The 21,535-nt window shown below is 47.7% G+C and overlaps 2 protein-coding genes across 2 annotated transcripts in view; one reads left to right on the forward strand and one right to left on the reverse strand.

The window, feature by feature from the left end:
* Positions 1–5,496, forward strand: part of GPR89A (G protein-coupled receptor 89A) — a gene marked incomplete at both ends in the record, with an annotated part of 32,617 nt that extends 27,121 nt beyond the window's left edge. Inside the window, 5 exons of the mRNA XM_084243789.1 lie at positions 684–776; positions 2,740–2,835; positions 4,346–4,435; positions 5,098–5,163; positions 5,290–5,496. Of these exons, the coding sequence (XP_084099915.1) occupies positions 684–776; positions 2,740–2,835; positions 4,346–4,435; positions 5,098–5,163; positions 5,290–5,496 (552 nt within the window). The remainder of the gene's footprint in view (positions 1–683; positions 777–2,739; positions 2,836–4,345; positions 4,436–5,097; positions 5,164–5,289) is intronic.
* A 1,302-nt stretch (positions 5,497–6,798) lies between these two features.
* PDZK1 (PDZ domain containing 1) lies at positions 6,799–19,609 on the reverse strand (the record flags this gene model as incomplete). The annotated part of the gene is made up of 8 exons (XM_084242478.1): positions 6,799–6,852; positions 8,143–8,433; positions 9,291–9,515; positions 14,259–14,455; positions 15,767–15,962; positions 16,732–16,868; positions 18,417–18,663; positions 19,400–19,609. The coding sequence occupies 8 exons, from the start codon at positions 19,607–19,609 to the stop codon at positions 6,799–6,801; spliced, it is 1,557 nt and encodes a 518-aa protein (XP_084098604.1).
* Positions 19,610–21,535: the final 1,926 nt, after the last annotated feature.

Consider the following 21,535-nt stretch of genomic DNA (forward strand, 5'->3'; position numbering starts at 1 on the left):
GGCTAAGGAGCCTACACTCCTCACAGCATTGCTCCCGCGACTGGCAGAATCCTTCATGGAACACGGTTAATAATAGAAACCAGTGGAACAGAAAGGAGAGGCCTTCAAGATGGCAGCTCCTCTGACTGTTTCTCATCCCCTTACGAATGAAATAGTGTGAGAAGGATAGACACTCTGCCGTGGTCTAGTCCTGTTCTCAAAGACCAAATTCAGAAGTGACCTAATTACAAGAAGTAACTTTGCTGTTACATCTACAATGCAAGACAGTTTAAATCTACAAAATATGTTCCGGTTGTTGACGCTGTTTAAATTCTTTCTGAGGATCACCTCACCTGGGTGGCCATGTAGGACAAAGGTTAACATAGGCTTTGGACACAGACCTGAGCCTGTTTTCCCATCTGTAAAAGTAAGATGATAGAGCATAGCTCCTAAGCGTTGTTAGGAAGATTAAAGTAGATAATTAAAAAAAAAAAAAGTAGATAATTCAGGCAAGGTGTTTGACCCAGTCTCGGCTTAAAGTAAGCACTCACTAAGTGTTGTCTGATGCTGTTACAGGTTTTTGTTGTTGTTGTTGTTGTTGTTGTTGTTACTCACATGAGCAGTGATTCATAAAGACAAATTTTTTTGTTGGATAGATATATACTTGCTGAGACTAACCAGTTTTTGTGTTTGTTTTCCCTCAGGAGAGAATAGAATACTCCAAAACTTTCAAGGGGAAATATTTTAATTTTCTGGGTTACTTTTTCTCTATTTACTGTGTTTGGAAAATTTTCATGGTACGTATATTAATTTTAACTGTCAAGGTGTAAGTGATTTTCCCTGGTAATGGCAGAGAGGGAAAAAAATGGGTTTGACCACTGTGGAAAGCTGTGTGGAGATTCCTCAACCTACTAAAGAGCTTCCATAGGATCCAGCAATTCCACTCCTAGGTATTTACCCAAAGGACACAGAAACATTAATTCCAAATTAATTCCAACATTAATTCCATTTCAATCATACTGCACCCCTATGTTTATAGCAGCACTATTTACAATAGCTAAGCTTTGGAAACAACCCAAGTGCCCAAAAATAGATGACTGGATCAAGAAGATGTGGTACATATACACCATGGAATATTACTCAGCAATCAAAAAAGATAAACACATGCAGTTTGCAGCAACATGGATGGAGCTGGAAGGGATCATGCTCAGCGAAATAAGCCAGAAAGAAAAAAGAAAAATACCAGATAGTCTCACTCATAGCAGGAATCTAGAAAACCTAAATAAGGGACCAGGAAAAAGAATAAGAAAGAAAAAATCAAAATCAACAAACAACTATGAACCAGAGACACACTATGGGGTTGGGATAGGAGGGGATTGGGGTCAAAATAAGGTGGGTGCAATTGTATGGGGAATATAAAAATTAAAACAATAGGGCCTCCCCTGGAGGCGCAGGCGGTTGAGCGCCACACTATGAAGCTGTCCGCAGTCTCTGCAGCACGGGTTCGATCCTGGCTAGCCTGCGAGGGTCCCACATGGTGCGGCAGACCTCTCCTGTCTCCCCGCTGCTCCCCTCAGCAGTGTATTTCATCAGTCTGCCTGTTCTGTTCCCCGCTCTGTCTCTGCTGGGGAATCCTCTCACCTCCCCACCTCTGACCTGCACCCCAGGTCTTATAAAAATAAATAAATAAATATTTTTTTAAAAATTTAAAAAAATAAGTTATCCCTTCGGGGAAAAAAAATGGGTTTGATTAAGACATTAAACTAAATTCCAAGTGGGACCGAGCCAACATAGAATGTGCTCTTTCCCATCAGCTCTTCCCTTCCGCTCAGAACAGACACCACCCGTCCTTTATAAAGACCTGTGTACCTGAAAAATAGGTCCTTTAACTCTGTAAATTCTAAAATCCATTTCTGTAGATAAGCTTGGCATCTGTGCTGTCAGCTCTTATTCTTTTGTGGCTCTCCCTCAGTGTTTTATTCTTTCTGTCCATTTTATGGACATTATTTGTCTTGGACTCATCAGCAGTTGTTGGTAGATTCCAGCGTAATTGTAGAAAAGACTAGTTTGGATGAATTGGGTGGCTTCCAAATTCCATTTCATCTCCATCAGCTTGCTAACTGTAACTCTTTATTATCTTAATAATTACTCTTAGAGGGCCTCCCCTGGTGGCGCAGCGGTTGAGCGCTGGGCTGCGAAGCTGCCCGCAGCCTCTGCAGCGCCAGTTTGATCCCCGGCTGCCGGCGAGGGTCCCACATGGCTTGCAGACCTCTCCTGCCTCCCGCTGCTCCCCTCAGCAGTGTATTTCGTCAGTCTGCCTGTTCTGTTCCTCGCTCTGGCTCTGGTGAATTCTCTCACCCTCATCTGCTTCTGACTGTACCCAGTGCTTGTATAAAATAAATAAATCTTTAAAAAAAAAATTACTCTTAGAACATTCAGAAAGTAACCACAAGTAATGACCCTGGAATTCCTTAATTCTCTTTTGCTCTGATTTCACCTGACAGAATGTTACCTTAGCGCCTCCTAATCAAGTCAGGTATATCGACCACAGCAGTAGTCCCCTTGACTCTTCACAGGAAGAAAAGGGTATTTTTCTTTGCCTATACATGAAGAATCAAAAGCGATTTCTTACATGATTTGGATTAAGAAAAGAACTGCATTTTTAAGAGCATCACCTGTAGCATATGTTGTGGTAATTAATTTATTATTTTAAATCACTTTTAGAAATAGCGATTATAACCGAAGGGTCTGTCTCTGCAGGCGACCATCAATATCGTGTTTGACCGAGTTGGGAAGACTGATCCTGTCACACGAGGCATTGAGATCACTGTGAATTACCTGGGGATCCAATTTGATGTAAGAGTTGTATCAAAATCCTGCCTTTTATATTTCTTTTTGATTGGCTCTAAGTTATGAATGTGAAGATTCTGATTCCTCACTGGAGGTGCTTAGTTCTGCTTTTGGTCTTTGCACTCTCCTCTATGTATTTTGCATATTCACATAGCAGATTTATAAAGGCCATAAAACCTTAAGTAATGGCTGGCATTTATTGTCATGAATGCTTGTTATTTCTAGAGTTCCTTCTCTGCTTCTCTGTAGTGACTACTCATTAAATATGTGTATACTTCTCTGTGGTGCTTGGTGACCTCTTCAAACATACAACTTACCTTCGATTCCTCTGGTAGAAATTTAACTCCTAATTGATGTTCCATGATAGAACTGAAATGACTTTTGCTATAAATATTTATCAATTAGTGTGAACTCTGAGCTAAAGATAGTAACAAACCTTTGCACAATTGTTTTAATCATCTTTCTCCCTGTTTTATAATACCACTGTCTAACCACTGTTGACCCATTGATGACCGATGATTCTGGCCGAGTAGCACTTTGATAAGACCAGTATCATGTTCTCAGTCCGTGTGTGTGCCGTGTCACTAGGCTGCGCCCTCGCCACAGGCTGCATGCCACCTCCAGCGCCATCTCAGATGCCCTGGGAGCTGGACAAATGAGCAGAGCAAACTGAGTGCCAGCCCTTGGGAAACAGCTCGAGTCAACAACAGTTCCTTTTTGTTGTTGTTATAGATCACTAGGATATGTGACAGGAGGGGGTATCTTCCCTCAAGCGGTGTGCAGATTACCCTCAAGTATGCTCACTGCTGCTGCATGTTTTCCTCTTTTACATTTTTTACTGGGCTGAATTTTCAGAAATGCTTTTCCTTAACAGTGTTTTCTCAGGCTCTTTAGTTGCTCTGTGTGTGTGTGTGTGTGTGTTTTCTATCTGTAATTTGTGTGTGATCTTCAGAGTTCATATTTCTTGAGTGACATCTTTTAGATGTCAGTAGCAGCAGCTCCCCATCAGTTAATTTTCAGACCTGAATCAAGCACAGGTCCCCAAAGCTGCTGCTTGCTATAAAGCGTACAGGAGAAAAGGGTATCATCATGTAGTTCAAATGAAGGTCAGTTTTTTCAGACATAGCTGAGAATGTCTATATTTTCTTTTATTATAAAAATTCCTTGAAGTCTTGGGTGATGTTTCATGCACAGATATTAAAAAGAATCTAGCTGTTGTTCAGCTTCCCTTTAAGTCACGCTTGTCATGTGTCACATTAAATGCAATCATTGATATCATTAGCTCTGCTCTGATCTATTGGTGTTATTTCCATCACTTCACTGCACTTGCTTTCTTTTGTCCTGAAGACTTGACTGCTAATTAAGAGGGCCTTCGTTCCCTTCTTCTCTAAAAGATGTTTGAAAATCAGCGAGTTCCCGGTGAAGCTCCCTTGCTGTCGTGAGATTGCGGCTTCACGGCCTCCACTGCTCTCTGAACAGATTTAACTGAGTTTTTTTCTCCCTCTGATGGTGGCAGGTGAAGTTCTGGTCCCAACACATCTCCTTCATTCTGGTTGGAATAATCATCGTCACCTCCATCCGAGGGCTGCTCATCACGCTTACCAAGGTGTGTTGTGTCACAGAATTTAAAAGTGTGTAATTATGTATGGCACCTGGGGTGATTTTACTCAGTTAAGATTTCTGCCTTCTGAGATCTTAAATAGAAGTCACAAACATTTAAGACATACAACAGAATTTTTTTAAAAGTCTGACATAAATCGGTGATGATGTACTTATCAGATAGGTATATTTACCAAAGCTAATAGAATGAGGTAAAGGTATTTTTTCCACTGTGTCACCAGCCTCTGGGATAAAGCCTGGCACCTGGTAGGTACTCAGCAGATTTGGGGAATGAACAGATGAGCTAGGTATGTCCTCACCGGTAAGGAGGAATGGAAGTAGAATGTTCAGCTACCTTCTGATCAACATAAGCAGGCAGCATGGAAGTAAGGGTGAGTTATCTTGCTAGAGGAGGTAGGAATTGCTTGAAAGGAGAAAGCGGAGGGCATTGAAAGGGTCTCTAGGCATCTGTTATAATGTTGGAAAGAGCTAAGGCGCCCGGTAGCAACTACAAGGATGTGGGGTAGCCTGTAATGGTCTGTTGTAACCTTCATGGTGGTGCTAAAGTATTTTGGACATTTTTAATTAGTGGTTTCCCATGCTACTTAATTTTCTTGACCTAGGATGCCAGAGTGCTACCTGAATTCACCCTCTCCCCTCTCTTAACAGTTCTTTTACGCCATCTCCAGCAGTAAGTCCTCCAATGTCATTGTCCTGCTGTTAGCACAGATAATGGTAAGTTCGGCCAGCAGCCTCGTGCCTGAGCCATACACCACCAGCGGCGCGCTTAGACGTCTGCCTGCTGAGTGGCTTGTTCTGACCTCCCGCGTGCCCAGTGACTCCGGGTCCCTTGATTTGCAGGGCATGTACTTGGTCTCCTCCGTGCTGCTGATCCGCATGAGCATGCCGCTCGAGTACCGCACCATCATCACCGAGGTCCTCGGGGAGCTGCAATTCAACTTCTACCACCGCTGGTTCGATGTGATCTTCCTGGTCAGTGCTCTCTCCAGCATCCTCTTCCTCTACCTGGCTCACAAGCAGGCCCCAGAGAAGCACATGACACCTTGAACTCATGCCTCTGCAGGCTGCTCTGTGCCGGAGGTGTCAAAATTTGGATGTAAAATGGAAAAAATGGAGATCAAGGCCTAATGTTTTTTAAACAAACAAAATGCTGTGGTAGCGCCTTCTACCTCCAGCTCCCACCTCCCTGCTTGGACGGTGCTGGGCTCACGAGTAGCATCGGCCTGAACACAAAATGGTGAAGTAAGGCAAGTGGGTGTTCAGCCGAGAGCGTCCTGTGTGGGCTTGGGGCTGGAGCAGCGTGGAGAGAAGAGAAGACACTGGGGAGAAAACACACTGGAACTCTGGGTAAGATAATCAGGTAGCTGGACCAAACAGGACTTCTGTGTAAGTCAAGGTCACGTGGACTGTCATTAAAATCAGAGATTGTAACACTTTGGCCTTAGTCATTTTATCAGCATGTGCCTTGGTGCTATGCTTGTGGGAGGTGACGTGGGCAGGCATGAGGGGTGGGTGCCGAGCCATTAAATAACCAAGCCGTAAACTGTTCTTTTCTGGAAGGGGATAGGTGTGCCACAGAAATAGTCTACCAAGAAAGACGTCCAGTATGTGATTTTTCATGATGTCCTTTCAGTATTTGTGATTACTTTCAATTCAGTAATGCCTCGTTTTTTCCCTTTCCGTCTGCCCCTTATGCTGTGGGATAAAAAATGAATAATGTTAACTGGAATAAGTCTCTTTCCTGTGCTGGAACTCAGTTTTTCATCTGTAAAAGGAAGAAATGCCAGTTAGAACCCTGAGTGTGATTACCAGGAAGTCTCTTTACTACTGAGCCCCCATGCTGCACTTTACTGGTAGGTCTCTAGAGACCCAGTGACAGTTAAAGGCTACAAAGCTGGCCAGAGCGAGAGCACCGTGAAGGTCTAGCTGCCACCGCGAAGGTCCACGCACACTCAGAAGACGTTTACTGGTATTTATTTTAGCAACCGCGTTCTTACAAAAGCATGAATTTAATAGGCTTGTCTGCACAGATATTTTAATCAGTAGCTCTCACATATACAGATTTACTAATCATCTTTGGTCCTCAAGGAGCCTGCAGAGAAAGCGATGCCGTCACATACAAGTGTAGCTCAGTAGGAGCTCGAAGGAGATCCTGTGAGAAGAAGCAACTCCTGCCTTAAGTCTTCTCAGCAGATGGGCAGTGAGCCGTCAGCGCGGCTGCCCAGCCAGGGGCAGCAGAGACGGCCGCACGAGCTGGTGTCCGGGCATCTCTCTAGCAGCTAGCGAACGGATGGCAGCTTATTCCTTGAAGGATTCCTGTTAAATCCCAGCCAGAGCCAGTATTTGCTCTCACATCTCTGTGTCTTCGGAGCTGGAGGCCGAGCTGGAGGCTGTGCTGTGGGCCTGTGTGGAAGAGCGGAGGCAGCGTCAGTGGCCGCAGGGGAGGCCAGGGCAGGTGCGCTTTCTCCAGTCGCCTGACTCAAAAGCAAGCCAGGTCACGTGAGTTCTGCACTTGACTTTGTCCCAGAATGTTGTTTAACACACTTAGCAATTTTTTTAATGTCTGTATTTCTTTTTCATAAAGCCAGCTTGGCACTATAATTACCCTCCTATAGTCATATGATCGAATTCTTAAAGCCAGCTTTTTTAAAATAAACAGTCCAGACTACAAGGTTGGAGGCTGTTAAATGTGCTATGGTCTGAATGTCTGTATCACCCCAAAATTTATGTTGAAATCTTAATACCCAAGGTGATAGTGTTAGGAGGTAGGGCCTTTGGGAGGTGATTGGCCCCCTTTACAAAAGGCCCCTCAAAGCTCACTGGCCCTCCTACCATATGAGGCAAAAAGCAACAGTCTGCACCGGAGATGAGCCATGGTCACCCCAGGATTTTGGATTCCACGCCCTTCAGAACTAGAAGTAAGTGCTTGTTTTTTATAAGCTACCCAGTCTCTGGCATGTTCTTACAGCAGCCCAGACTAACTCTATTAAAAATCAGCATTTGTTATTTATATTACCAATCAGTAGAGTTAATGAAATGGAAAAAAGAATACTATAAAACATGTAGAGTCTTGACTTTGACTAAGTCACTCTTGAACTTCATCTATGAAAAGAAATTCAACAAAAATAAAAATCTGAGACTTACCAAGGAACTCGCCTAATGCAAATATATACAGAATAATGTTTATTCTTTCCTAGTGCTAAAACTTTAATACCTGATGACTATGTAAAGCACAATACTGTCTCTAACCACCACCATCCATTCTCAGGCTTACAATGAACCGGGAGCTGTTTGAGCCACTTTCATAATCTTAGTTAACATAATCTTGATAAGAAGCCTGCAAATTATCCCAGTCTTATAGGAGGGAAATTTTGAGGCGCTGAGGAAATAAATCTTTTTGCCCAAAACTGATAAATGGCAGCTCCGGAATTTGTACTTAGTAGCCTGATTTAGGTTATTCTGGTGGTCCCCACTATAATTTTAATAAACTTATTTCTTCTCTACCCTAGAAAGTTGCTGTCAGCTTCACTGCTGGGAAAAATAAGAAACCTGTTGTCCTTACGCTACATCACCTCCCTCACAATAACTTGCTTTATTCTCTTTACATTATGAGTTAGTATTTTAGGAGCTATGTGGTGCTCAGTGAGGGCCTCTGCTGAGTTAGGTCAGGAGGAGAAATGCGTAGCCACTTACTCGTTCTCTGGGCGCAGCCGCCTCGCACTCCGACTGCCCGGGATCGGCTTCCTTGGGCCCAGGGCTGACGTCCAGTGGGTCAGCCATGGAGGACACAATGGGGATTTTCTTAGACTGGAAATAATCGTAGGCTTTCTTCCCACAGACTAAGAGTGTGACTTCCTTCCCGCTGCTCTGGATTCGTTCCACCACCTTCTCATAGGCCTCGCTCTGCACGTTCGCCCCGTCCACCTCGATGAGGACATCCTCGTCCTGCAGCCCAGCCAGGCCGGCTGGGCTGTCCTCCTGTACCTGCGAACAGACCCAGACAAGGCATGTCAGACCAGTTCCCTTTAGAAACGAGTTGAGTTTGAGAATTTATTCTTAACTGGTAATTATTTCTCCTTAAGAAATTAAGGGCCTCCCCAGTGGCGCAGTGGTTGAGCGCTGGGTTGCGAAGCTGCCCGCAGCCTCTGCAGCACCGGTTCGATCCCCGGCTGCTCCCCGGCCACCGGAGGAGGGTCCCACATGGCGCGCAGACCTCTCCTGCCGCCCGCTGCTTCCCTCAGCAGTGTCCTTCGGTCCTTCTGCCTGCTCTGCTCCCCGCTCTGGCTCTGGTGAATTCTCTCACCCTCCCGCGCTTCTGACTTTACCCAGTGCTTGTATAAACAAATAAATAGATCTTTAAAAAAAAAAAAAAGAAATTAAGGAAGACACTCAGGCATTCCTGCTTATGAAAGCTACAGCTTCCGTCTCGAATGAGTGTTTTAACGGGTGCAAATCATTCTCCGTCTTCTGGATGAAGGCGTTCCGTTTCCTAGGTCCCCTTCATTCCCAGGTTGGAAGCTGTAGGGACAGCCTCACTGTCCACCCCTGCTGGGCAGGGCGTCAAAGACCAGGAAGTACACGATATCACCCCCAGAGTTAACAGTGACTGCCAGATAGTCACGTCAGTCACTTCATCTGATTTGAAAACATGAAGAGGTAGAGCGGGGGGGGGGGGGAGTTTCAGCTGTCCTGGGGCTGTCTTGAAGGGACACTTTGTTTGAACCCAAATGAGACCCTCACTGAGGGGCTTCAGCGCAAGCCCTTTACTAGGCTTTCCGTGGGGGGAGGAAAGGAGCCCCCTACCTGGCTGTGCCCCCGGGCGGCAGAGCCAGGTTACCCACCTCCTTGATGAACGACCCTGGCTGACCCCGAACCGCATTTAAGTGAAAGCCGTAGCCGTTCTCTCCTCGGACCAGCCTGCAGAGCTTAGGCCTGGGATCTCCTGCTTCCTCTGTGGTGTCTGCACACGAGACCTCCAGAGCAGCAGGAGCAGGAGCTTGAGCCTCCTTGACAGAACCATTAGGCAGTTCTTGACTTTGATAGTAGAGGACTGGAGAAAAATGAGCCTTTGAGAAAAGTGGGAGAAAGGTACTCGTGAGTCGTTCCGCTTCATTAAACATGCTGTTCAATTTGCGAGGCCATACATGTTCCACTCCCTTCCCAGATACATCTACCTGGGCTGTAGGATTCCTCTGCTCTCCCTCCAGGAAAAGGACCCAGGCTGAGCTTGGTGATAGCGTCATGGATAGAAACATGGAAACAAACGAAAGCACAGACTGTGGAACGAGGACCCCAAAATAAGCCTAATCGAATTGCTGGTGTCCCTGAGGTGCCGGACTGTGAGCGTGAACAGGGCCCCGGATGGCCACAGCCGCCTCCCTGTGGGATGATTATGCACGCTGAGGGCCTGCCCAGTAATCATGCAGAGTCACTTCATCTGCATGGCCCCCAGGGAGAAGGTCTTCAGAGCTGCTTAACACACTTGAGAAAGTGAAACGTTTTCTCTAGAAAAAATGAAAGATAACTTTTTATAACTCTCTGAACACAGGAGACCAGCCACTACCCGCTTGTAACTGGGGAGCCGGGAGGAAAAGTGGAGACCACACATGGTTACAGAAGTTAATGCCCTGGCTCTGTTGTACTCCATGTGCTATTTCCTGTCACCACCAGCACGTCTGCCGAGTGAAACACCTCGCCGTCTTTGCATAGTTCTAGTCCTCACCTCCCCTGGGATGGTCCTGAATACAGACGACGCGTAGAACAGAAACATCTGACTTTTTTTTAAAGATTTGAGAACTTGATTGACAGGGTTTAGTTGAGAGAGCTAGAAGGGAAGTCTCCAACTATTAGTGTCAAACTGTGCTTCTCCCTTTAACTGTGGTGTGCTTGATTCTGGTGCAGCCGTTAGTTAAGTTGCTGCTGACCGTGTCCAGGGCATCTGCTGGGCTTGGGTAGAAATCAAGCAGTTAAAGGTGAGCCCGATGTGTACTCTGCCCCGGGTGAGCCTGCACACGCACCTGGCTAAAATTAGACTTCAGGCCCCTGGCCTTATCACAGACCACATCTTCCTTTCTAATTGCGAATAGCTGCGTCTCAGAACCTCCTGCTTACCCAGCTAAGCAAACTTCAGAAATTTCAGTGACACTTGTGTAAGTTCCACATTTCTTTCTTTCAAGTGTGAACATTATCACGGTGACTCATTGTCTGCAGAAACACCTCTGACAGCACGGCCCAAACAGGCAAGTCAACCACAGCTGACAGTGGAGCTGATCTTGAGGCAAAGTACAGTGACATTAAACAGAGTTTCTATTCATTATTCATTCAAATGAATGAGGGTGTAGTAGGTGCCTGGAACTTTATTCACCGAGGGCATTTATCTCAAAGAGCCAACCTTCCATCCGCACCTACCTACGGGCCTTACTGTCAGGAGGAGGAGAGAGGAGAGAAAATGAAGACAGGCAACCTATGGATAGATGCTCTCTAACACCAACCAAAACAAAGTCAGAGTTCAATCATCCTGCCGTGAGATTAGGAGGAGCTGGGACAGGCTTGGATGCCAGAATCCCCTTTACAGCAGCTGAGCAGTGACCTGACTCTGCATGACCTTTTCCACCAGCCGAGAGCTCACCACTCTGCAGATACGGCACCCTGTTCCTGGCCGATGCAGCTGTGCTAGGACAGAAGCTCGCTCCCTACAGATCTGCTCGAGTTGGTCAAGCTGTGCAATACAAAACACCTCAAAAATAAGTCTAATCCTCTTTGTATATAAAGAGTTTGAAAGTTTTGCAATACAGGTATAATTTTAAATGTATAATTTTTATTTCACAAATAAAATACATTCACCTCTCAGTATAAGCCAGTGTAATTGGCTGTTGTGACTATCAGTGAGATTGCATGTGGCCAAAATGTTTGTTCTGTCGTTGGGCAGAGTGTTCTGTATGTGGGGTTAGGTCTAGTGGGTTTGTCATGTTCGAGCTCTCTTGTTCCTGTGTTCTGTCCACTATTGAGACCGACATATTGAAGTCTCCAATGATTAGTGTAAAAACTGTTCATCCCTTTAATTCTGTCAATTTTGCTTCATATATTTTTTTCTAGCTTTATTGAGGTATAATTGACAAAATTACCCAAGGTGTACAGCGCGATGATTAACTCATTTAACTCTCACTGCCACCCTTCACAGTAGCTATCTCACAGCTGAGGAAACTGAGGCACAAAGAACACAGCTTGCCCAAGGTGACTAGTAATTTCAAGTATGGTCCAACCAACTCAGTCGACTAATATGATCATCTCCCGAAGCAATGTCAGTATAATATTAAATTGCCTTTTTGTGTGGAGGCAGAGTATCATCAAGTTCTGGGCTTTTCAATAGTCATCAAAATCAAGTCTCATTTAGAATTCATATAATTTCCTTTTAAGATAATCTTGTATGAATTCCTATTTAAACTTGAACTTCTTAGTTTCTTTATTCTTTCTATCCTAACTAGATATTTTAAATATTAACTATACACTAGTAAATTAATTATCCATCAACACATTGTCTTATGTATGGACTTATGCATATTAAATGTGTTTTACTTTTCCATCCAAATATGATAATAAACTTGCTTAGGGTAGGAACAAGTTGCAGGCCACTACACATATGTTCAGGTTGACATTGTTCTAACAGCAACAATATTTTATGTCCGGTTTTTCCACTAACTAAAAACCCATTGTCTATCCAGTTCACTCTTTTAATCTCTAGACAAGTATTTTGAAAGATCTAGTCAAGATGTGTTGAATACAGGGCCTCCCCGGTGGCGCAGCGGTTGAGCGCTGGGTTGCGAAGCTGCCCGCAGCCATTGCAGCGCCGGTTCGATCCCCGGCTGCTCCCCGGCCACCGAAGGAGGGTCCCACATGGAATACAGGGCCTCCCTGGTGGCGCAGCCGTTGAGCGCTGGCCCACATGCGTGCAGACCTCTCCTGCCACCTGCTGCTCCCCTCAGCAGTGTACTTCGGTCCTTCTGCCTGCTCTGCTCCCCGCTCTGGCTCTGGTGAATTCTCTCACCCTCCCGTGCTTCTGACTGTACCCAGTGCTTGTATGTATGTATGTATCAATCAATAAATAAATAAATTAAAAAAAAATGTGTTGAATACAAGTAAGGTGTTGGAGTAAAACAGACACACACATCAATGGAACAAAAGAGAAAACCCCAAATGAACCCCCATATATATGGTCAGTTTATGACAAACAAGCCAAGAATATACCATTAAGAACAGTCTCTTCAATAAATGGTGCCGGGAAAACTGAAAAGCCACAGACAAAAGTATGAAACTAGAGCACTGTTTGACACCGTACACAAAAAGAAAACATGGATTAAAGACTTGAATGCAAGACCTGAAACCATAAAACACCTAGAAGGAAACAGGCAGTCAACTCCATGACACCAATCTTAATATTTTTGGATTTAACAGCAAAAGAAAAAAAATCTAATGGGACTACATCAAACTAAAGCTGCTGCACAGCAAAAGAAACCACCAACAGAACCAAAAGGCAACCTACTGAATGGAAGGAAATATTTGTAATTCATATCTGATAGAAAGCATTCATATAACTCGGTAGCAAAACAAGCAAGTAATTGCTTTAAAAGAGGTAGAACATCTGAATAGACATTATTCCTAAGACACACAGATGACCAGCAGGCGCCACTAATCAAGCACATGGGAATGAAAAGCCCAGTGTGATTGCCTCACACCTGATATAAAGGCTATTGTCAAAAAGTAAAAAATAACAAGTGCTGGCAAGGATGTGGACATAAGAGAATCTTTGTGCACAGTCGGTAGGAATATAAATTGGTGCCGCCACTAGGGAAAACAGTGGAGCGTCCTCAGAAAATTAAAAATATGACTACCATATGATCCACCAATTCCACTTCTGATTCAAAAAGATCTACACACCCCTATGTTTATTGCCACATTATTTACAGTAGCCAAGACATACAAACCACCCAAGTGTATACTGATGGATGAGTGGGTAAAGAGAATATTCTAGACAAACAGTTGAATATTATTCAGTCACAAAAAAGAATGAAATGTTGCCATTTGCTCCAACATGGTTGGACCTTGAGGGCATTATGCTAAGTGAAATAAGGCAGAGAAAGACAAATACCGTATATCACTCATGTAGAACCTTAAAAGCAAAAAACTAAGTTCATAGATAAAGAGAACAGATGGGAAGTTGCCAGGTAGAGTGGGAGTGGAGACCATGGATGAAGTGGGTCAAAAGGTATAAACTTTTGGGGCCTCCCTGGTAGCTCAAGGGGTTAAGCACCACGCTAGGAAGTAATCCGCAGCTACTGCAGCACAAGTTCTAACCCCGGCCAGCCAGGGAACAACCCACGTGGCGAGGCAGACCTCTCCTGACTCGCCCGCTGCTCCCCTCATCAGAGCATTTCAGTCAATCTGCCTGTTCTGTTCCCCACTCTGTCACTGGTGAATACTCTACCCCCTGCATCTCTGGTCTGTACCGTAGCTCTTGTGTGCATAAATAAATCTTTTTTAAAAAGTATAAACTTTCAGCTGTGAGGTAAGTTCTGGGGCTGTGATGTGCAGCATAGGGACTGTATTTAACAATATATTGCATATTTGAAAGTTGTAAACATAATATCTTAAAACCTTCTTATCACTGCCATTCTGAGCTTCAATTCAGCCTTAATGATATTTGTTATACCCCTTCCAGTTTGAAGAACAGAGTAGTAACTCAGCCCAAGTGTGAGCACTTGAGAAAATCGTGCCAGACTTCACGTGTTGAGACGTGGCCTGTTGTCACTCACCAGCCTATACAGGTTGTCAGCCTCCTTGTCCACCACCAGCAGCGACGTCTGATCCCCGCCCTTTCTGATCAGCGCCACCACGCTGTCGTGGTCAAGGGACTCCACGGACTCGCCGTTGACCGCAACCACCAGGTCGTTGTTCTTCAGGCCAGCCGCCTCCGCTGGGCTTCCAGAATCTATGTCCTTGATGATTTGACCTACCCAAGAAATAAAAAGGCCGCGGGATTTCCGGTGGGGCCCACGGCCCTAATGAAATAGACACAAAACGCTGCTGTCCCTCCCACTGCCTTTCCAGAAAGCCCGAGAGCGCCCCAGCCAGCCTCAGCCCTGCTCAGAACTCGCTCCAGCAACAGACCCAGCCAACCAGGAAAGGGTCTCAAGGGAATGATGTTTCTAAGTGTCTGGCTTTTAATCTCAACAAAATAGCATCCTAAGCATTAAGGGTCAATAAATTCCCAGTCAGTGGGCAGACTTGGGACCACACAGGCCCCAGCTCCTCAGCCTGACGGAGGTCCTTCGTGGTCTTGCTCTCCCGCCCACCTCTAGTCTGGTCTCCTGCCCTCTCCGGTAGATGCTGCTCAAGCTGCCCATATTTCCCTGCTTTGCTCACACAACTCCCGTCCTCCTTGTCCCTGCTCCAGCTACTTGTCCAAATCCCAGTCATACGAAAGCCTGAGCTCAGGGGCCACTTCTACATGAGGCCTTCCAGGACCTTCCAGTGAGGCAAGCTCCCACCCGAGTTCCCACAGGGCCTCCCTCGCCCTGCACCCAGGCGCACCTGGCGCTCTTCAGCTGCGCACACACGTCCCCTCTCCTGTGCTCACTAGGAGGCTCCTTGACTGAAAAACTCCCGTCCCGTTGCCTTATATTCGCAAAAGCCCTGAGCACTTTTTTTTACATGTTAACCAGCTCAATAGTTGGCTCGTTACTGTAAACATACATCATGAGAAGGGCAGCTTCTAGGCGAGTGCGTTTGCCGACCTTTCGTGCGTTCACTCGCCCCGGAGGCCGGCTGCTCTTTCTTTGCTGAGTCCCAGGGAGTCAGAAGGATTCCTGGTTCTCTGAGCCCTAGAGCCCGCCCCCCCCTCTGCCTCAGAGTTAGTGGCGGGTGACTGGCTACGCCAGCTCACAAGAACCGCTTCCGCAGTAGACTTCTCGAGTGTGCATTCCGTGACAGCATGTGGGTAGCTTAAACTCCGCGGTGGTGGGGATATTTATTTACATTACCCCCCCAAAAAACAAAAAGCTGTAACAGGACTCCACCCACCCCCACAGGGCCAGTTTACCAACAGTACTGCTCAAATCCCAGATTCCACCTAATCAATCAGCTGTAAAAATTTGGGGTACCAAGCATCAGACCCCCATTGGACATGGGGGCTGACCCCAGTGTGCCTTTAGTTTCTTCCTGGCCCCTCGCGCATCTGCGAGGGAGTCGGAGTCTAACAGAGCTCTGGAGTCAGGCCCGGGAAAAAAATTGGACGGTGTCGCTGCCAGATCTCCTGCCTCACCCTTGTGCTCCGGGCCTGCCTTCAGGTAGAAGCCGTAGCCGTTGCTGCCCTTCTTCATCTCCACGACCCTGGGCTGGTGGGGCAGCAACTTCAGACTGGCCGTTTCTCTCTTGAATCGTATCTTCTGCTCGCTGTGGCGCTTGTCCGTCTCCTTGTCGACCAGCAGGAACATGATACGGCTTCCCGCCTTCTTCACCTGCAACGACACACAGCGCGTCGACATCAGCCTCCGAGAACGACGCTGAGAAGTACGAGTGTCGCAGTGGAGGTGCGCGGTCTCGGGAGTCAGCGGGAACGGGGGGATTTCACTGGCATTTGTCTCACTTCCATGGTCATTTTTCCCCTTAGGTCCTGAGCTCCTCCACATACATGCTCCAGAAACCAAGTGGGAGCTGGGATCCAGAAAACCCGGGTGCTTAGGTGGAGGCGAGGACACCCACTTGGAAGAGGAAGAAGTAGTTTACATGGACAGATCTGCCAAGGAAAATCTCTACCAAGAGAAGCGGTGTTGGTCAGTTTTCAACATTCCCTGTGACCTCAAAGAAAACCTCAGCACGATTTCCCTGTGCAGTGGAGCTGGGACATACAATTTGGGGTAACAAGACTTCCGACACCCCCCATGTGTATCTGTATTCGTTGCCACGCTGGTTATCTTCCAGCTTGTATGAAAGCATTTTAGTAAGATGGACTTCATTTTAAATTCAGAGGGGGCTGCCAAGCAGATCCAAATAAGGTCCAAACGGCAAAGTGAAGGGTCTTTAGAACACTTCAAGGTAACATGAAACTAGCAAAGGCTTTATTCCAAACCCCCACATGAACACTGCTTTTGCCAGCAGCGAGTTTGCTCACGCTTATTATAAAGGGGCAACTTCCCATCGTGATGTTCCTCCCTCCTAGACTTCCTGCCACTTCTAGTGAGAGTGGAATGCAAGAGAAGGGGAGAACAGCACCTCTCGGGACTATACCTTTTCAACCACTTCCTCGTGGCTGGCATTTTCTACGTTTTCGCCGTTCACTTCAATGACATGATCATCAGCCAAGACCCCAGCTCTCATAGCCACACCTTGAGGCGTTATATCTGCCATGTACACTCCCTTTTTACCTGAAAGTCAAGGCAACAGACAAGTGTGACAGATCGATCACCTGCGCAGCCATCAAGGATTTTCTCCCCATCGTAAAACCAGAGCCTCCAATTTTAGGGCTAACTCACATAGATTTTGGCTTCTGATCTAGAATTACAATACTAGATGCTAGCACAAAGCTTGACATGGCCATTATGCTGCTGTTTTTTGTTGACATGAATAGAACTTCTGAGCCTAAGTAAAGGCAAGAAAAGAATCTCAGTGGCCAGACAGCACCAAACTCTCCCGAGTGCATCCCTGCGTCCTATTTCCTTTCTCTGTACTTGCAGAACTAGAAGGTGGCCACTCCATCTGTCCCCTTGAATTCGTGCTGCTGCCGACCATCACTGGGGTAATAAATCTCTCTGACGCAGACTGAGAAGGACCGAGCAGCAGGAGGAAGGGAAGGGTGCAGAGACGCTGGTTTGGGTTGGGGGTGTGGTTTAGGTGCTTCTTTAAGGAATGATGTCAATTCTTTCAAGATATTCGTATTTCAATCCAGTCAAAGGGTAGCTTATTAATGACATAAATCATTCGTAAGAAATAGCGGTAACTTAAACTCTGCTTCCTTAAACACTTAATGTTTCTCCTATTACCTGATTATATATTATCGGGAAGAAAACATTTTTTCATTAATCTAAACCATTCACCATTGACATAAGCATAAGAGCCAAATGAGTATAATTTGAATCTTGTTACCACTTTACTGATAATGGACTTCTAAGAAATGCCAAGCTTCCTCGATCACCTAAAACATTGTTTGTCCTCAAGTGGCAGATTTGAGAAATTCCTCTCACAGGGAGTCTGCATCTCTGAGCTACAGGTTAAATTGGAACAATGTATGTTTCCCACTAAACTGCTATCACTTACCAGTCAAGACCTCCCACAGGACCTCTCCCAAACAAGACTGTGGACAAGCAACACTACAGTGGGATCAAAAGGCTGACGCAGCGCCTAAGGTTCCAATCCCGATCCCCAGAAACCATTACAGAACCAGTGTCAACAGGCCCCAAGTCGGCCTGAAACGGGGTTTCTAGCACTTCCCGATGGTTGAGGTTTTTCAAATCACTACGTACCTCTCAGCTAGAGGTCAGGGACACAGCTCAGGCTGAGCCTACGTTAAATGTCACGGGGTGGGGATCCTGTACTGTCCTCGGCCACCATGACAGTGCCCGACATCAGTAGGTGCTCCAGAATTTGTTGAATAAATGAGTGACGCCGCAGAAATATTCTTACTCAAAATTCCTACTCAAAAGTAGCTATTAGGAAGATCTTCATTTTTCTTGCTTCTTATTCCCTATTCTACACTCCACCCCTACCCTAAGGAAGCTAGAAAAGAAGTAGTATCAACCCTCTAAGGCTTAGCGGAACACAGGGGGACAGGAGTGTCAGCGCCCCCAGCCCTGTGCTGCTGCCCACTGTGCTGAACCCTCACACGAGCTCATGGGGAGGGCCGGGGAGGAGCTGCTGATGGTTGTCCTTACTACCTTCTTCTGGAAAGCAGCGTCCATGCCCATCCTCAAGCTCACCTTGGACAGTTTTCAGAGAGAAGCCGTAGCTGCTGCCCTCCTTCACCAGGTAGCAGAGGCGGGGCTGGGCCCAGGCCTGCACCCCTCCATTCAGCACAGGCGGCAGCTTCTTGTCATTCACATCCAATTCCTGGCTTTGACCCAGCTCTGTCAAGTTGACCTGTTTTTTCACGGCTTTCTCGTAGGAATCCCCGTCCAGAACCAGCAGAGTCACTGAATTCCCGCTCTTTCTGAACAGATCCACCACCTCGGAGAAAGGAAGAAAAAGGTCGCTTTAACCAGCAATCATCTATCGACGGCCAGAGGCGATGCTCTGGAGGCTCCGATAGGCCCCGACACCCAAGCAGTCGGCAGATGTTACCCCTGCCCTCCTGAGGCCCAGGTGGAGTTAGGCTGGGCTTGGCGCACCCTCGCTGTCTAGAATTTGGCCCCACCCAGACCAGGGGATTTTGCAAGGTCTGGTCCTTTCTAGGGATAAATGCTGGAGCACAAAAGTCCTCCTGGGTCTACGGGGACAGCCCAGCGCCGTGAGAAGAGCTCCTGCTCGCAGGCAGACACATTTGGGGTAAGGTCAGACCCTTCCATGTGTTCCTGCACGAACATTCCAGCAGGCTCAGTTATCTCGGGAGCCACTTGCTTCTCTGTAAAATGGCAAGTTGTACCTCATGGGTTCTGGTAAAGATTTAACAGAATAACGGCTATGACAGGACCTAGCATCGCTCCTGGCCTGTCGCAAACAAGCAATGCACTCAGACCTGACACCATGCGAGTGTGCACTGGGCACTCCTATTCTAGTCGAGGCGTGAGCCTCGCAGCCCTGGGGAGGTGCAGGAAGCTTGGCTGGCTGGCAGAACGTGCGGCCCTCAGGGTGTCTTGTCTCACCAGGGGCAGCCAGGGAAGCCCCACTGATCTCACAATCTCCAGTTATCAGAGATGGGGAGCCTGGGGAGAGCCTGCAAGCGGAACACCCGTGTCTCATTCACCTGCATATGTTCCTCCTTGTCGACAAAGACCCCGTTAATCCGCAGAACCCTGTCCCCGTCCTGCAGGCCGGCCTGCTCCGCCGGGCTGTTCTTCTCCACCAGCCGGACCAGGTGGCCGTCGGTGTCCTTCTCGATTCGCAGGAAGAAGCCATAGCTTTGTCCTTCTTGTTTGGAGAGCTTACATGCGCGGGGGTGGAAAGAGGAAGCCATTTCTGGGACGAGAAAAACAAATGGATAAAGTCATGGGAAAAAATTGAATTGGAGTGAGAACTTGTCCCGCATCTCCTACAATTCTGTTCTAGTCACATCGCGTCTGGAAGGCTGGGAATGGCATGGGGTGGGTCTAGGGACCCCTTCCATGACTTGCTCATGATGGCTAAATCTATACAAGGGCCCCAGAGTGGACTTCCCTGGAATTTCAGGCCCACGTACACGGCTGGGGCCTGGATACACAGGCTTCCTCTCCATAGCCCCCGAAACACATTCCTAGGCCCCTGACCTAAAGCAACTGGGCTAAAAATATTAAGAAAACACAAGCCGCTTTCACTCAGATGTTTGGTGTAATTGCGCTGATTGAGGCAACGCCGAGGAAGAGCCAAGTGTACCTGAGGGGTGTCGGTTCACAGCTCCACAAGCCACATAACCACGCCGCCCCAGCGCCATCCACTCAAACACTTGAAGAACCCCACAAGTTCTGGCACGGGGGTTAAATCTCCGGGCAAGACAAACCCACCGCTTTGCCTCTCCTGTCGGGGAGAACACACCTTCACAATAACTTGGGTGAATGATACTGTGAGAAAGAAGAGGGCGATGCGGGCCACGAGAACAAAGGGTCTCAGAAGCGGGAGAGGTGCTGGGAAGAATCAAAGATGACTCCCCGGAGAAATGGCTTTTCCGAGACCAGGAGGAGGAGAGGGCGGGAAAGTGGGTCAGGACAAGGAGACCTCAAACAAGTTAAAAATATCAGCGCTGCCCTTTGGAGAGGCAGCCCGGGTGGTCGTCCAGAGCAGGGAGGGATGCTCAGCAGCGGAAAATCCTCCTGTCACCGGGTCAAGCTTCCCTGCAGGAGCCGCGCGTTCCCGCCCTCCTGCCGCCCGGCTGGAGGAGCAACAGGAAGGCCAACAGCTGGGCTTTGGCGCCCAGTTTCTAGAAGTCTCCGGCATCTCCAGCCCCTCCTCGACGAGCTGAGAGCCCAGCCCTGCTGGCGTCTGCCGTGGCCAAGGAGCCGACGGCTGGGTTGGCTGGTCACGCTGCCCGCGGGGCAGGTCTCTCGTTCCCGGTGTCACAGTTTCCTATCGGCGAGTCATCTCTGACCTTTGTGGCCACAGACGTACAGTGCCAACGGGGCAGACACCTCCCACTGCGGTGACCTGGCCTCCTCGCCAGGCCTCACCTCCTGGCAGCCCCACTGCCGGCGGCGCGCATGGCCAAGCAGCCAGATGCAGGAAACAAACTGACACGGTGTCTTCCCAAAGCCCGGGCCTGAGCCTCCCTGGGTGTCAAGGGAAGAGGAGGGTGCAGGTGCCCACCGGGGAGCCCAGCAGCACTGCCAGCACGGCCACCAGGAAGATGCTGCCCTGGGAGGAAAGGCGCGGGCGCTGGGGAGCCAGTGGGCGGCCTCTCGCGCAGCCAGCGGCGTCTGCTGGGGTAACCACCGTGGCGTCTAGACGGCTGCTGGGCATGGCCCTGGGCACGAGCGGGCGTGTCACCTGCAGGAAGGAACTGAGCCTGCTGCGGCTGCCCCCGCCCCGGGATGAACACCAATAACACCCGCAGGGCTGCCAGGACCAGTGGCTTCTTGACAAGCCCATGTTCCACACCGGCACGGATCACAGCCTCTGACCAGCTTCCTCCTGCCGGCCACGGTGCTCATTTCCATGTTATCACAAACTTTCGCCTCACTTGCCTAGCGTGTCTATGCCACCTCTGCTTGGCAGTTTTTAGCCTGTTTAAGCTTCTATTTTCTGGACCCCAGAACGTCAGTCAAGGAATTCTTGAATCTTTATCTCCTAGGCTGCAATCCTAACAAAACCCAAGTAAGCACTTACGAGACCTCAACCAGGTCGCATCCGCCCTGGGTTAAGACGCCTTTGTCTGCAGAGCCTCTAGCCTAAGAGCACTTCTGGTTTTGGCTGG

The sequence above is a fragment of the Talpa europaea genome (assembly GCF_964194135.1).
Source record: "Talpa europaea genome assembly, chromosome: 9".
Lineage (NCBI taxonomy): Eukaryota > Metazoa > Chordata > Mammalia > Eulipotyphla > Talpidae > Talpa > Talpa europaea.